General features: G+C 36.9%; 1 protein-coding gene across 8 annotated transcripts in view; it reads left to right on the top strand.

The window, feature by feature from the left end:
• The window catches only part of NEK10 (NIMA related kinase 10), a 266215-nt gene extending 251179 nt beyond the window's left edge, over nucleotides 1-15036 (top strand). For 6 of the 8 annotated variants that reach the window (XM_073023648.1, XM_073023647.1, XM_038002934.2 and 3 more), the window contains 4 exons: nucleotides 411-519; nucleotides 4172-4224; nucleotides 4309-4364; nucleotides 8846-15036. In XM_073023648.1, coding sequence (XP_072879749.1) covers nucleotides 411-519; nucleotides 4172-4224; nucleotides 4309-4364; nucleotides 8846-8894 — 267 coding nt within the window. In that variant the 3' untranslated portion in view covers nucleotides 8895-15036. The remainder of the gene's footprint in view (nucleotides 1-410; nucleotides 520-4171; nucleotides 4225-4308; nucleotides 4365-8845) is intronic. The other 2 variants (XM_038002933.2, XM_038002936.2) reach the window with 1 other exon arrangement.
• Nucleotides 15037-16385: the final 1349 nt, after the last annotated feature.

Genomic DNA, 16385 nt, shown 5'->3' with positions numbered 1-16385 from the left:
ATTCAAAGCAGATACATGAAAAAAAAATAGTGATTTGGGCTAAACATATTGTTCTGTTGAATAATTGGAGTTTATTCCTCCTATGCCTGATAAAAATAACATCTTGATGTCCCAGGTTCATGCCAGTATTTTTATATTCATTTTTCTTTTGCTCTCATAAGGCCATAAAGTATATTTTTTCATATGACCAGAGAATTGTCTAACTTGCTTTCCCTGTTATTTTGCTGCATCCAGTTTATAAATTCTCTTGGAAAGAAGATTATTTATTTATCTATTTACAAGGGAATGAAAACCACAGGCCACAAATTTTCTGTTCAGAGACATAGGGAAATGAAAAACCCCACACAGAGGTCTCCTGTCATTTCCTTCTGAGTGTAAACTAAGATGTGATTTTGCTTTTTCCATTTCAGTTATCTCAGGGATCTCCAGAACCAATTGAGCCCAACTTTTTCACAGCAGATTACCATTTATTACATCATTCATCCAGTGGAAACAGCCTGTCCCCAAATGACCCAACAGGTAATATTGATCAACTTGGGTAATCTGGCTTTCATGAAGAAATACATTGTTTGGATCAACAGCTATTTCTAAAAGATTATCTTCAATTTTTTTTTAATAGAGCTTATTTTGATTATTTATGGCAATAGTTGGAAGGCACATATGGTAGGAATCTAGAAATTCCCTGAGATTTATCTTACCCAGTTGTGGCAGCTTCCTTGATCATTTATTAATATCATAAACAAACAGCAGAATCTGTGTGGGTGAGTTGTATTTCCTTTTATTTCTTTTCGCTTATCTGATGATGGGAAATCAAATTCCCTAAAGCATGCAGGGAGATAAAGAGCAGAAATAAAGAGTTTAAATATTCAAAATAGAGAAACCTTGAAACTCACCTGAAGAATCCACATTAGACACATTGAATTTTTGTTTCTTTTTCATAAAATTCACGTAGGGAGGCAGTATAGCATAGGGATTTAAAGGCACAGATTCTGGAAACCTGGGTGCCTAGATTCAAACCTCGGCTACACCATTTAGTAGCTGACTACGGGCAATTAACCTCTCTGAACCCCAGTTTCCTTGCCTGTAAAATGGGGATAAATACTTGCATCATAAGGTTATAGTGAGGATTAGAGTAAAAATAAAAAGTACCTGTCTATTAGTAGGGGCTCAGCATAACTGAACTCTTCTTGTCATATCTGAATTCTAAGAGGAAGCTTTCAAGCTACTCTGAGGTTTCAGTGCTCCTAAATAATTTTTTAATCTTTGTAAACGGTAGCTATGTCACTTGGAGGAGTGGATAGAAGTGAAGATTTTACAGTTAAATGAAGACTTGCCATCTCTTTAGCTTGGAAAAAATGCTCAATTTTGTTGTGCTTTTTTGTTGACTGAATGAATTACTTCATGAATTAATTGACAAACTTTCCTTTGGTCTTCTGGGATAAAGCTAACCCCTATGTATGCAGAATTTTATTTAAAATAATCCCTGAGAAATCCAAGATAAAATGTTGTTTAAAGTCATTTGCTTTAAAAGCATTTCCAAGACAGGGAAGTTTATCTGCAGGCCAAACTTCTCCTCATCATAGAAACTCTGATGAAATGAAGAACTTTGATAAAAGTCTCTCAAAAACCTGAGGGTGAGTTGACAAACTCCTCCCATCGCAGCTGGATGCCCCACCCCAGAGCTGATTAGGTGTGGCCCTTGTCACAGCAGGATGGGCAAAAGCAAAAACAGCAGAGCCTGCCGGTACTGTGGGGAATGCCTTTAAAAATGAGCCGCCAATACTCACATTTTCATGTCTCTTCTTGACCCTAAACCCATTCTGTCTTCTCTACTTGAAGTGGCAGAGAGCTCCTGGGCCTCTACATGCCAGTGTTGATTGGTTTGAGTGAAAGCTGGTCAACACGGCTTTGGGTGGCATCGGAGTGGGTTAAGGTGCTAGTATACCAAATTCTGATCAACCATCATAAAGTCTGTACAGCAAGACAATCTTAAGCAAAAAGAACAAAGCTGGAGGCATCATGTTACCTGACTTCAAACTATACTACAAGGCTTTAGTAACCAAAACAGCATTAATTGGTACAAAAACAGACACACAGACCAATGGAACAGAATAGAGAACTCAGAAATAGGACCATCCATCTGGAACCTTCTGATCTTTGACAAACCTGACAAAAACAAGCAATGGGGAAAGGATTCCTTATTTAATAAATGGTGCTGGGAGAACTGGCTAGCCACATGCAGAAAATTGAAACTGGGCCCCTTCCTTACACCTTATACAAAAATTAATTCAAGATGGATTAAAGACTTAAATGTAAAACCCAAAATTATAAAAACCCTAGAAGAAAATCTAGGCAATACCATTCAGGACATAGGCATGGGCAAAGATTTCATGACAAAAATGTCAAAAGCAGTTATAACAAAAGCGAAAATTCACAAATGGGACCTAATTAAAGAACTTCTGCACAGCAAAAGAAACTATCATTAGAGGTTACAGACAACCTACCGAAAGAGAGAAAATTTTTGGAGTCTAACTATCTGACAAAGGTCTAATATCCAGAATCTGCAAGGAACTTAAACAAATTTACAAGAAAAAATGCAACCCCATTAAAAAGTAGGCAAAGGACATGAACAGACACTACTCAAATGAAGACGTGGCAGAGAGCTCCTGGGCCTCTGGAGCTCCTTATGTGGCCAACAAACATATGATAAAAAGCTCAATATCACTGATTATTAGAGAAATGCAAATCAAAACCACAATGAGAAACCATCTTGTGCCAGTCAGAATGGCAATTATTTAAATGTCAAGAAACAACAGATGCTGGCGAGGCTGTGGAGAAATAGGAACACTTTTACACTGTTGCTGGGAATGTAAATTAGTTCAACCATTGTGGAAGACAGTGCGGCGATTCCTCAAAGACCTAGAACCAGAAATACCATTTGACCCAGCAATCCCATTACTGGGTGTATACCCAAAGAAAAATAAATAATTCCCTTATAAAGATACATGCACACATATGTTCATTGCAGTACTATTCACAATAGTAAAGACATGGAATCAACCCAAATGCCCATCAATGATAGACTGGATAAAGAAAATGTGGCATAATATACACCGTGGAATATTATGCAGCTATAAAGAGGAAGGAGATCATGTCTTTGCAGGGACATGGATGGAGCTGGAAGCCATTATCCTCAGCAAACTAACATAAGAACAGAAAACCAAACACCAATGTCCTCATTTATAAGTGGAAGCTGAACAATGAAAACAGATGGACACAGGGAGGGGAACAACACACAGTCGGGCCTGTCGGGGTGGTGGAGTGGGTGAGGGGAGGGAAAGCATCAGGATAAATAGCTAATGCATGCTGGGCTTAATACCTAGCTAATGAGTTGACTGGTGCAGCAAACCATCATGGCACATGTTTACCTATATTACAAACCTGCACATCCTGCACATGTATCCTGGAACTTAAAATTAAATTAAATGTAAAAAAATAAAAAGTCTGGCCAGCCATGGTGGCACATGCTTATAATATACAGATGTTGGAAAGCTGTAGGCAAGAGGATGACTTGAGCTCAGGAATTCAAGACCAACCTGGGCAGCATAGTAAGACCCTATCTTTACAAGATGATGATGATGATAATAATAGTAATAATAAACATTTTGAAAGTCTTCTGGCAATAAATATATTTATTCCCTCTAGGCAGTTATATGAAAGAATCAGATCTTTGCTGTCTTTCACATCTATATCTGCCTCCCTGTAAGAATCCATTTTCTTTCTAATGTATATTTATTCTTCTTGGCTTGTGGATTAGGGAGAGTTTCTTAATCAGAAAACACCCATCAGGTAATTTGCATTTGGAATCACCCCTCAATTGCCCTTACACATACACACACACACCTCTAACTTAATTGGACACTATGAGCAATACCCCTTAATCTTCATATATCATTTTGTGATGGCCATGCCCAAGGAAGTCAGTTATTAAAGAAAGAAAAGCAAAACATTTGAATATTCAAAGCCAAGGCAGATGCTTTGGAATTCGTTTGTTACATCTTTATCTTTAAGAAGTTGACCTGTTTGCCCTGTGATTGAAGTCATAATTGCCAGCAAAGAATAAGAAAATGTGAACCCAAATGTCAGACTTTCTATAATTTATCTTTTTCAGGCTTACCAACCAGCTTTGAACTGGAGGAAGGAATAACATATGAACAGATGCAGGTGAGGTTTTTGCAGTGTCTCTGAATGATTTTATTTTGTTGCTTTTAATTCAATACTAACCTGATTTTTTAAAAAAAAATTTAGACTGTGATTGAAGAAGTCCTTGAGGAAAGTGGCTATTACAATTTTACATCTAACAGGTAAGAACTAGAGTTTACTTTCAATTGTGAAAGATGAATTGAGGTCATCAGATGTTAGATCTAATTTCTCTATCCTTTATTCCAGGGTTTTTTCTTTCAAATTTTATTGTAAATACTGTTATAAAATATCTTTGCTTAGACTAGATACATCTATAAGTAGAATGTATGTGCCCATCTTTTGTGTGGACACAGTTGCTGTATTCTCAGTTGAAACAAAAAGGGTGATTGCTTAGTAGAAATTTATTCCCATAAAAAAATAAACATAAGTAAATGGAAAAGCATTTCCAGATTGGTATTTTAAAAATTAAATATTTGTTTGTCTCATTCTAGAAGAGCTGAAAACTCACTCCTATCACTTAAATCTACCCACTATTTGCACAGAAGGCTAGGGACAAAGTGCAACTGAACAAAGAATCATTTATTGTGAATTTAAGATATATTTGTGGAGAAGAAACTTTGCTATTATATGTTGCCATTTGTTTACCCTAAATAAGAAACTTCCATTTACTGGAGCTGTATGTTATCTTCCAATATACCTATTATTGGTGTTCTAAGAATATAGGCTATTTTATCAATTGTATCAATTTTTATAATTTTACTTTTGGAAATAGTGTTGGCACAACAATTTGAGTGCAATTAGTTTACTAAGAAGTTATTCAAGAAAAGTTTTATAATCAAGCAAATTAGTATTGTGGGTGATTGGAGCCTGATCCCACTGGGGAAATCTAAGAGCTGGTATAGAACATGTACCAGGGCCATCCCACACAAAAGAGTGAGAGAACTGGGGTATTTATCCTCCAATTTCCATCAGTCATTGTTTAAGGCCTTTCCCTAGGAAGTGTTAATTCACTGTTTTTGTTTGTTTGTTTGTTTGTTTCTGGCCTTTTGTAAATATGAACAAAGAAGACTCCAAGGGTCAGATAAATCCTCAGGAAAAGAAATGCAGGTATTTCTTTATCGAAATGCAGGCATTTCTTTATTGAATTCCTTTATGTATTGGCAAGTAGAAATCCTCCAGCATGCTTTGAAGTGGAATAGATAGGGGTATGGGCGTTTACAGTGTCTGCTACACAGGAGTTGTCTCTTGACTTACCTAAGGAGCCTACTCATAGCTGAGTCATCAAATTGATTGCAAGTATCGACACACACACTCTGTATAGGCCACAGTTGTTTTAGGAGGCATAGTCCTTTGGAGTATATTCTCTCAAGTGGTCTTTTATGCCTGGAGGAACTGCCTTCCTTTTCAATTATTGAAGCTATTTTGTGACCACTATTTAAATTATTCCAGAAGTCTTTACCAAAGATGACTACTAACAACGGGAAAAGAAAGAGGGCTCAAGAACATCCTGTTAAGGTCATTATATAGAAATTAGATTCTTTTTTAATGTTAGTTCAGTCTCCAGTGTTTCTTCTCCTTTTTCTTCTTCTTCTCCCATTTCAAGGAGTTTTTCTTATGAATCACAAGTAAAATTATTCAACTGCTTGCTCTTTTGACTTGATAACAGAGTTTCAAAATACTAAACTTTATAAATGTAGTTCTGTTGTGATTTGTAACTGCAGAGGAACGATGAGTAATTCTCATTTTCTAAAGATATATCATTAATAGAAATTACCATCTCCACAACTACTCTCCTCCCACCATCCCTGGAGAGATTTTTGAATTTTCATTTTCTATTCAAGGGCTGAGTATATACAGCCTTTCATGGATAGTATGAATGTTTCTGTTTTTAACTCTGAGCCTTATTATTTCAGGTGCCCTTGGCTTGTACTGGGGCAAAGATCACTCTTGTCATTTTATCTGCATTTCCTCAGAGACTTGGGATCATGGGCAAGGAATGTCTTCAAATTTTTTGCAGAAAATCATTTAAATATCAAGGAAAACTAAGTGTGCAAGGAACTTAAGGAAGCTCTTACAAGAACTTTTATTTTCCCTTTATTAAAAAATATTTAAGTCTTATTTTGGAATTTATCATTATTCTTTTTCAATTCTACTTTCATTAGGTTTTACACAGATCTAGTTCCAAAGACATACTGCTTTATTAAAAGACATGCAAATTTTCTTATTATGATAATCAGATAATAGGATGCCTTATAACAAAGGCAAAAAATTATTCAGTTATATTTGTAGTTGTGAATATAATATGAAGGTATTATATTCATACCTTGGAACAGTCAAGTTTAAGCAATATAAGTTGGGTATTACATTAAATTTCCTTAAAGTGCTCTAAATTAAAATGAATCACATTTAAAAACCCATATATCCATGGTATTCCCTTTTTGCCTGCCTTCCTTCCTTCCTTCCTTCCTTCCTTCCTTCCTTCCTTCCTTCCTTCCTTCCTTCCTTTCTTTCTTTTTGAGATGGAGTCTTGCTCTGTTGCTCAGGCTGGGCTGGAGTGCAATGGTGTAATCTCCACCTCCCGGGTTCAAGCGATTTTCCTGACTCAGCCTCCCGAGTAGCTGAGATTACAGGCGCCCACCACCACACCTGGCTAATTTTTGTATTTTTAGTAGAAACGGGGTTTCTCCATGTTGGTCAGGCTGGTCTTGAACTCCTGACCTTAGGTGATCCAGCTGCCTCGGCCTCCCAAAGTGCTGGGATTACAGGCATGATCTACCACACCCGACCCCCTTTTGACTTCTAATAGCAATGATAGAACACATCTTGGGAGAAAACTCTCCAGAATTTGCTTGTAAAAATAACCCTTGTTTGTGCCTAAAGCCACTGTTTGTTTACTAGTGTTCCAAAATAATTCTCAAGAAATAAGTCAGGCTTAAATTAGAAGCACCTAATAATCCATAAACTGTAAATAACACATAACTCCAAGTACAAATCAGATTATCTGGCACTGTCATGCTTTTTTCCACAGTCAAAGGATGGAGGATGCTAAATGTCACAGCATATGTAGAGGTATTTAGAATCAGTATTAAGAATTAGTAGACTGCATTTTTTCCCCAATAGGTTTCATAGAATGGGCAATATTATCAAAGATGTCAATACATAGTCTCTGAAAAATAAAGTTTCATGGCCACATATATTTGGGAAACTCAGAATGTACAATTTTTTATTTTTGGAGAATGTTGACACCTATTACTATATTAAAGACTCCGAGATGTACTATAGGAAAGAAATCTGTTGACCTTGTTTGTTGACCTCAGTGTTTTCCTCACTCTTTACATGAACACAATTGAGGAAAGCTGTTTTAGCTATGTGGCTGGAAATGGGGAACACTGTTTTCACTCCTTTACCACGGTCTACCCAGATCTCTGTTGTTCTCATTGACGTGGTCATCATTGTCATCATCATCATTGCAAAATTTGTTCTTAAATGAATTAAGCACCATGCCGAGAAAGTTACATACATAATTCCTGTGTTCTTCAAGTTTACAATTTAAGACTATCAGTTTGAGTAGTACATACATCATCTAGCCAGCCACTCACTCAAGGATTAATTCAAGAGAAGGTACATTTTTGGCTTAAATTGTGGGTTTATATTTAGTTAAGGAAGAGAATAGAGAGGTGCCATTTTCAGACTGAAAGTCTCAGGATAAAGCCATTTTCTATCTGTTAGCTATCTTTGAGGAAGATTTCTGGAACTGTTTAAATCGTGAGGAGACTTCTTGGACAGTCAGGAAGAATGTCTCAGGCATAAAATGCTGCATTAGGAAAAGAAAATGTAACTGGAACAGAAATAGCAGCAAGGACCTGACTGAGGTGGGGTATTTCTCATTTCTGGGCTTCTGGGAAGAAGGGAGCTAGGACTGAGTTGGAAGCAAGGAAACTATGTAAAGAAAATTAAAGAAGGTCAAAAAGCCTTGGCCAGCCTCACAGCTCTTCCCAAAGCAGGCTCTATTTTTGATCATTTGCATGATTGTATGATAAATTACATTTCACATACATAAGCATTTAGCTTGCTTACCAGGAGGATACAACTTAATATGCCTTAATTTTATCTTTGTTGTTTGTGAGGATAAAATCATCCAAGTTATGAATAAACAGATGATAAGCATATCATCTTTATGAATATACTTGAGTATTTACATTAATATTTTATTTTTAATAAAATATATGTTGAGAAATATTCAATATATGTTGAGAAATATACAATATACAAGATAACAAGAAATTGACATTGAATCAACTTGAATTGCTTTATTTCCCCTATTGACTGATAAGCGTGTAAAATAGTTATTTTAACCTACACAGGTATTCAAATATACAAGCTACTTTGAATGAGTATTTGTTTTTCTACTACAAAGTGTTATCAGTTCCTATTGAGTTCATAATTTGAGAAAGGTCTTGTTAGCACCAGACTCCAGGCAAAGGCAGCTTTTTAAAAATGTTCCCATCCTAACAAAAATAATCATCTTTTTATTTACTGTGATTTATTTACTCTTATGCCTGAGCCCCAGTTTTTGAAATTGAACGTATGAACTAAAATATTTGTAACTATAGAGAATTCTTTCCACTTCTGAATCTTATAGGTATCATTCCTATCCATGGGGGACCAAGAATCACCCAACCAAAAGATGAAAATGCTGCATTTTGAGTGGACTTGGTTTTCTCAGTGAAGTTCAAGTTCTGGACTTCAGCCACTATTGCAAGATGCCCAAGGATTGGGTGCTGCTGGAGGGTGTGGAAAAGACCAAGATGCCGTGGGGCCTGCAGGACTTCTTTCTGGGGGTCCTGTGCTGGAGTATATGACAGCTGCAGTGCCTGAGGGCTTCATTGCCAGAACGCATTATATACAGGATATCAGAGCTGTCAGTGTGCTGCTGGGAGGAAATGTTGCAAAATTCATCTTTGTGGGGGGAAAACCCAAAAACAACAACAACAAAAAACGCTCTTACAGAATTTTCCTCAACATTAAAAAAAAACTTGTCATATTTTTCAAAGGCACATTGGATACTCAGAATTGCTAAAAGTATATTTAAAGGCATCTAGCCTTCCATATGCAAAACATATTTTAGATAAAGACAGTTACAGGACTCAGAATAATATATTGGGTGATTCACTGTATCCTCCATTTGTATCTTTAAAGAAATTCAAAATATGTGATTTTTTTTTTTTTTTTTTTTAATGGACGGGTTGGTTCTCGCTTAACCACTTGGGTGCTGGTGGTCTTGAACTGTGATACAGTGTAGACAGTATTTGTAACCTTGCACAGCCTCTGGGGGCAACTGTCAAACTGTCAGATTTAAGTTAGACTAATAGAATATATTGCTGTACAGTGTGTGTATATGTACATACATGAGGGTGGAAGGAGAGAGGTGTTGATTAGACTAATGCTTTGCTGCTAATCAAACTTATAGTATTTTTAGAGCACTTTGAAGGGTTCATAGAATCTATGAAAAACATGCAATATTCCTCGTCCTAATTCCCTCCTTATTACAATTACCTAAATTGTTTACGAATTTTTATTGTTTGGGAATTTGAAATGAAAATAAGTTAAATCCCTTTTTTACTCATTCAGACAGCTCAACGAAAAAGAAATCAGAATGCCAAACTGTGTATCATCCCTTATGCAGGGAGAATTATGATGAAAATCTACTAGATTCTCATTGGGCTTAAACTCCTTCTCTTCAGTCAGCTTCTTAAAACTCTGGTGTAATGACAAGAAATGCCCTCATTGCCAAATCTGTCTACACTTCTAGCTACCTAAAGAGCAATTTATTCTACATAATTAGTAATCTGAAAGTTGAAATATACTTTTTATTTACTTTTCATGGAGTTCTGTCATCTTTGTTTACATTTTTTTTTTAGTATGACTGAATCGATTTTAGTTCAATATATGTACAGTGCTTGAAAGACCATAACCTTCTTTCTGTCTAGTATGAAAATCTACACTATTTTTTAAATGAGCATATTTAATACTTAAATTATATCCAAATTCCCTTTAATCATGCACTAATGCTTTTGAAGATTGTCAATGGATCTTTCTTTAAGCCAAATTAATAATTACAGATACACTGTAAGGTAAGATAATAGATGCAAATACAGTAATGAAAGTTTCAGTTTCAGCTTTCAAACCAATTATCCATATGTAAAATTCATAAACAAAATCAAAATGCTATGATATTGATTTACCCAGGCAAAATTTTATTTCTGTTCCAAGTTAATTTGAACCTGCACTATAATTCTTTATATCTTTCAATGTATGGAAGGGGCACATTTCTTCATGCAGGAAGCACAGGCCTAGAGAGGCACAAATTCTAATTGTGGGGTGAGAGTTTGAAATCAAGTTCTTTCCCAAATGGTAATATACAGTAAACAGAATTTAGAAAAGAATAGTATTCAAAAGGCATACCATAAGAGAAGAGAAATGGTTTACTTGAAGGTGCTTTAAAGTGCGTATACTTGGCTTATTTTCCATGTAACTCTTTTTTTTTTTTTTTTTTTTTTTAGACAGAGTCTCTGTTACCCAGGCTGGAGTGCAATGGCAAGATCTTAGCTTACTGCAAGCTCTGCCTCCTGGGTTCAAGCAATTCTCCTGTCTCAGCCTCCCAAGTAGCTGGGATTACAGGCATGTGCTACCACACCCAGGTAATTTTTATATTTTTAGTAGAGACCATGTTGGCCATGTTCACCATGTTGGCCAGGCTGGTCTCAAACTCCTGACCTCAGGTGATCTGCCCGCCTCGGCCTCCCAAAGTGCTGGGATTAGAGGTGTGAGCCACTGTGCCCAGCCATTGCTTGTAACTCTTTTAGGTGATAAGAATGGGCATTTATTATGCTAGAAGTCAGTGAAAGTTAAGTAGAAACTGTCCTCTTCAACAACAGCTTCAGGCCTATCAACTCTATATGGATAGATGTATTGTTTTGCTAAAAGTATGGATATGCTCTATTTGAATTCTCCCTAAACTACCACAATCACTGAGTCTACATTTTCCCATGTCTCTAAGAGAAAGTCAGGCAGTGGCAAAAGCACCGTTTTGTACGTGGGGTCACGTCCCAACAGTGAAGTTAACTTTTCAGAAGCCTTTCTAAATCAAATATGGAGCACCTCCGCTCATGACCAAGAATGATCATTTTGTTTTGATTCTCCAAACTGTCTATTAGTGCAAAGGAGTTGTTACATGAACTTAATAGACCTCCTAATCTTTTCTTGATTGCATTTATTTATTTTTTCCCTTTCTCTTATATAATTTTTAATGATTTGTTGTGCAGTGAAATCCCTGTGAATGCACCTAATTTCCGTAACTGAATATTTGTATGGAATAGAATATGAATCAGTCTTTTCAGATTACTTTTGAAACACAAATGCTTCCGTTAATTATGTTTCGATCCACCAGCTCTTTCTGAATTATGTGTACTTGAAACCTTAATTTGCTTTTTAAAAGCAAAATGTTTCATTCTCAGGGAAGCGACTGCAGCAGGAATATTTGCTTGCTTGCTGTTAACTTTGTCTTCCTCCAGGCATGTAGTCTTTAAATGGAGACTTCAAGGGAATAATAACATGGACACTTGGACCCACTGCTTGTGGGTGAATTTCAGAAACCTAGAGAAATGCTGCTTGTTCATTGTGGACATTTGTGTGGCATTAGGCAGTGTTCACAGAATGGTTCAGCATTCTAAAGCAGAACACAATTAAGAAACACTGTTATGAAATTTACTCAAATGGTATAATTGATTAAAGGTTAAGGTCTTCCTATAGTTAACATCTATGACTCATTAAATACTATGAATTTTGATGTCCAAAAACAAATATAGGACTGGTTATGTACAATTCCAGAAATATCATTCATTAATCACCACTCATTTTTAAGATGTGTGAAGACTGTAATATTGGCTACTGAATTTTGTCAGTATTAATATGCATAGAACCCACATTCCTCTTTTTGATTTGATGTATTATAAAATGTATGTATTGCTATTTCTCTCTTTTTTTTGAAGTAGTGAGGAATCATGCGCAGTCAATATGCTGGGTTCCTTTAGAAATGACTTTAGCTTCTGTCTGAAGGCAGGAAAATCTTCTTTTTAAGGAACTTTTATCATTTGCCTTTTACTTTTTCTATGATGGTTTTCATGAGCACTGAAATCACTTGGAGAGGCAATGCAAAGAAATCTATCTGAAACAGCTTCTTGGCACCCTGGAGATACAACTATGAAGGGCTACAACATAAGGCAAGCTTAATGCTTCCGTATATTGACATTGACTCCTTGGGTGAAATTCTGTCCAAATATAAAATTCTTCATGTTCAACAACTAAATGTGATAAATGAATTTCATGTATACTTATATCTTTGAGATTGTATTAATTATCCTTTAGTGAGAATTGACAGGTTTGAGCAGATTATTTTTTCAGTTGAACTGTGCTGCTAACAGTACGCTTACCCTTAAATGCTGTTTTTCATATTGATAGGAAGACACAAATGTCTCAGGGAAACAACTTTGTGATGAAGGAATTCTTATATGTGTCATTACAGTAAATTGCATCTTGTAAATATGACTGTCGTGGGTGATTATAGTCCTGCTGTGATGTTGTTTTGAGATCTGCAAGAGGGACAGGAAAGATTTTATGAGTTTCATGGGGCAACTGATGGATATTGCCAACTTACATATTTTTTGAGTTCACGGGCAATAGTTGTTTTTAAAAATGAAGATCACATACCCTAAAATCACAGCTGCATACTTGCTATATGAGATATACTAGATGCTTTATTGCACGTTTATAGCAATTGTCTAATAATATAAAAAAATTAAGATACAGATCATTGCGTTATCCTAAAAGTAAATGAACTGTAGTCTTAATTCAAAACTGAATGTTATTCCTCAGAACATGAGGAGCTGCCTTTTTCTCTCCTCTCCTTTTGTACTGTGAAGATTTGCACTGGCCCCAGCTGCTGTATTTAGAGGTAAGAGAAGTATGTGACTGTTTAGATGCTCTCATTTGGAAATAGCTTACCTTTCTTTCTCCTGAACAAAGATCAAATTTTGTCTTTATGTATGGAGGAGTATGGCTGTCATTTTGAAAATCAAAAAATCCAGATGGATAGTTGGAATTGATATGGTGAGTTCACAAATGAAAAATTAGCTGAAGTTTTTGCAAACATGTTAAAAACTGGTCCCCTAAAACATGCAGAGAGAAGTTTGTGCCAGAAATAACAAACCAAGAGGAACAACTGCTTTAAGGCCTTAGCACCTTTAAATCAGACTGTGAAGGTCACTTACAAAATGATATTCTTAACCCATGATTTAGCTCTGCATTTCAAGTGCCATTTGAGTCAAGATTCTGAAATAGAATATAAAGCTTGTAAATGGCTATTAAATTTTAGCTAAAACTCTTGCCCTCCATGTTCTGTGTGTTTGCCTCATACTGCAGTGAATTTTGGAGGAAATGGAGCTGGTTTAGGGATACTTCATGTCATGACAAAACACATGAAGTATTTCCATGAACCTAACCTTACTTTGAGGGAGGTTAATAAATATAAGTACTCAGAAGGGAAACCTTGACTTGCTAAAAATTAAGGATAGATCTTTCATGGAGGTGGAACAATCTTCAAATAGAAATTATGTTTTGAGAAGTCGGAGAGCAAGAAGAAGGCAAGGAATTGCCTAGTGCCCTGGTCATCCAGCAGGCTGCCCACTAGGGGGTGAGCAATGGTGAAGGGCAGCTCCGGAGCCTTCAGTGATTCCTGCTGCTGGGTTTCCCAGAAGGAGCTGACCAGATGCTTCACCAGCATGCAGCTATTGTTGGACTTTTAGCCAGGCACCGTCACCAACAAGTTGACCACCCAGAACAGTAGCAAAAGGCCCCAAAGTCTTTTCATAACCTGCTGGCTGCTGGAATCCACAGGACAGGGTACCTAGGAGGCATTCCAAAGACATTAGACTCTTCAAAGAAGCACTTTTATCTGCCATTAAGTGAGTGTGATTCTGCCCCAGGGGTTACGTTCCCCATCTTTCATCCATGGGCTGAGGCCCATTTTGTCTGACAATGCAGATTTTACAAGAAGTATATGTGAAACTTAAATGGATAAGTGCAGGCAGATTTGAATATACTTGTACTAGCTAAATTAGAAAAGAAACATAGCAAGCTATTTTAGTTGTTTGCAGGCAAACCAGTTGATAATCAGGCTGTAGAAAGATTCTATTATTTTACTCTTCCAAACTGAAAAACAAAAATTATTTGAAAAACTTTTGGGTGCATTTTGCTTACTAACATTTAGTGGGTCAAAACAAAACTATAGTGCTTCCTGTATTCCATTGTTCCCAGTGGTGAGCTTGTGAGGATAAACAAGAACAAAGCCGTCCTCTGAAGGGAAGAGAAACCCCTAATCTCATGTTGCCTAGAGCTTCTGTTTTCTGGACAGCCCAGGATCCAAGACAAAGGCCTGTGCCCACAGAAACAAAAATACCCTCAATGTGCTTTTTTTTCCTATTAGCCTCTAACAGTATCTTGTTGTTGTTGTTGTTCTAGCACCCCTCCCATGCGAGTCTCTTCCCTGACACCTCTTCCCCTCCCACTATTCCTATCCAAGGAACAGACAAGGTTTCCTGCACAGAGCTGTGTTATTAGAGGGAATGAATGTTCCATAGTTATTTAATGGGGTGTCATGTGGAAGGCAGAGGGAAGTACTTCTCTGCATGTGATTTCTATCTTTCTAAAGCCTCTACAACAGTTCCTTCATGAGCACACCTACTCTAGAATGACCTGAAAGTCGGAGATCCTCAAGAGAAGAAAAAAGAAATGATTCTATAAAAGATTTATATAAGATATGCAAATAGCTTTTATTTTTGCTATGATTAAATATGCCCTGTAAAATGCTAAAATAATTTTAAAATGTATTTTCAATTTTATTGGAAAATAATTTCTCTCTTATTGAGAATTTACAGCAATTGATCATCTCCTTTCTCTCACCAGCATTCCCAATTTCTTCTTTTATGCTCTTAAGTCTTTTGATTAAAAAATATTCCAGAAGGCAATCATTTATGTGTGAAAGCTCAAATGCATACCTCAACTTTCATCGGTGGGTCCCTGTAGCAATTATCTATTGCTACACATGTTGTATAACAAAGCACCTAAAAACTTAGGGTTTCAGGTGGCAACCATTTATTTTTTTCTTATGAGTTCCTGGGTCAGTTGGAAGTTCTGCCTATCTGAGCAGAGCTCCACTGATCTCTGCTAGACTCTCTGCTGTGTCTGTGGTTAGTTGGCAGGTTGACTGAGGTCTAGCTGGTTTAGGATGGACCTAGAGGGGACAAATCAGTTCTCTTCCCTGGTCTCTCACATTTTTTCAGCAACTTAGCCCAGATGTGTTTTTGTGGCAGTAGCAAGAGTTGAAAAGAGAATGCAGAAATGCACACCTATTTTAACAAGCCACTGCTTGTGCTGTTTTCTTCATTCTCAATGGTCAAAGCAGATCACACAGTCAAATCCATCATTAGTGTCGGGAGCTGTATCACGCTTTTATTGCTGTGTAACCAATTGCTATAAGTTTCACAGTTTAAAATAACAGACATTATCTCACAATTTCTGTGGGTTGGAAGTCTGAGTAGGACTTAGCTGGTTCTCTGCTCAGTGCCTCACCACTGTAATCAGTGCTGGCTAGGGCTGGGGCCTCACCTGAGCCTGGGGATCATTTCCCAAGATCATGTGATTATTGATAGGGTTTATTTCCTTGTGTTTGTAGGACTGAGGTCCTCAGCAGCTAGATACCATAGATGCCACCTGTAGTCCCCTGCCATGTGGCCCTCTCCAGAGACAGTTCATATCAAGGCAGCTGGCCACTTCAAGGTCCACATGAGAGTCTCTCTCTCTCTCTCCAGTCTGCTAAGATAGAATCTTATAACCAAATCACAGGAATGATATCCTGTTGCCATTATCTAGTGGGTAAAAGCAAGTTACAGGTGCACTCTACACTCAAGGGAAGGGGATTATACAAGAGCATGGTCACTGGGGTCACCTTGGATTGTGTCTGCCACAGAGTGCAATACCAAAGAACACAGAAAAAGTAGACCTGAAAAATTGGGGCCATGAAGTACCGAATGCCACAATATCAAATTACCACCTGATAAAAGGGC

The sequence above is a fragment of the Chlorocebus sabaeus genome, chromosome 15 (genome assembly GCF_047675955.1).
Source record: "Chlorocebus sabaeus isolate Y175 chromosome 15, mChlSab1.0.hap1, whole genome shotgun sequence".
NCBI lineage: Eukaryota > Metazoa > Chordata > Mammalia > Primates > Cercopithecidae > Chlorocebus > Chlorocebus sabaeus.
This window is presented reverse-complemented; position numbering and strand designations above follow the sequence as displayed.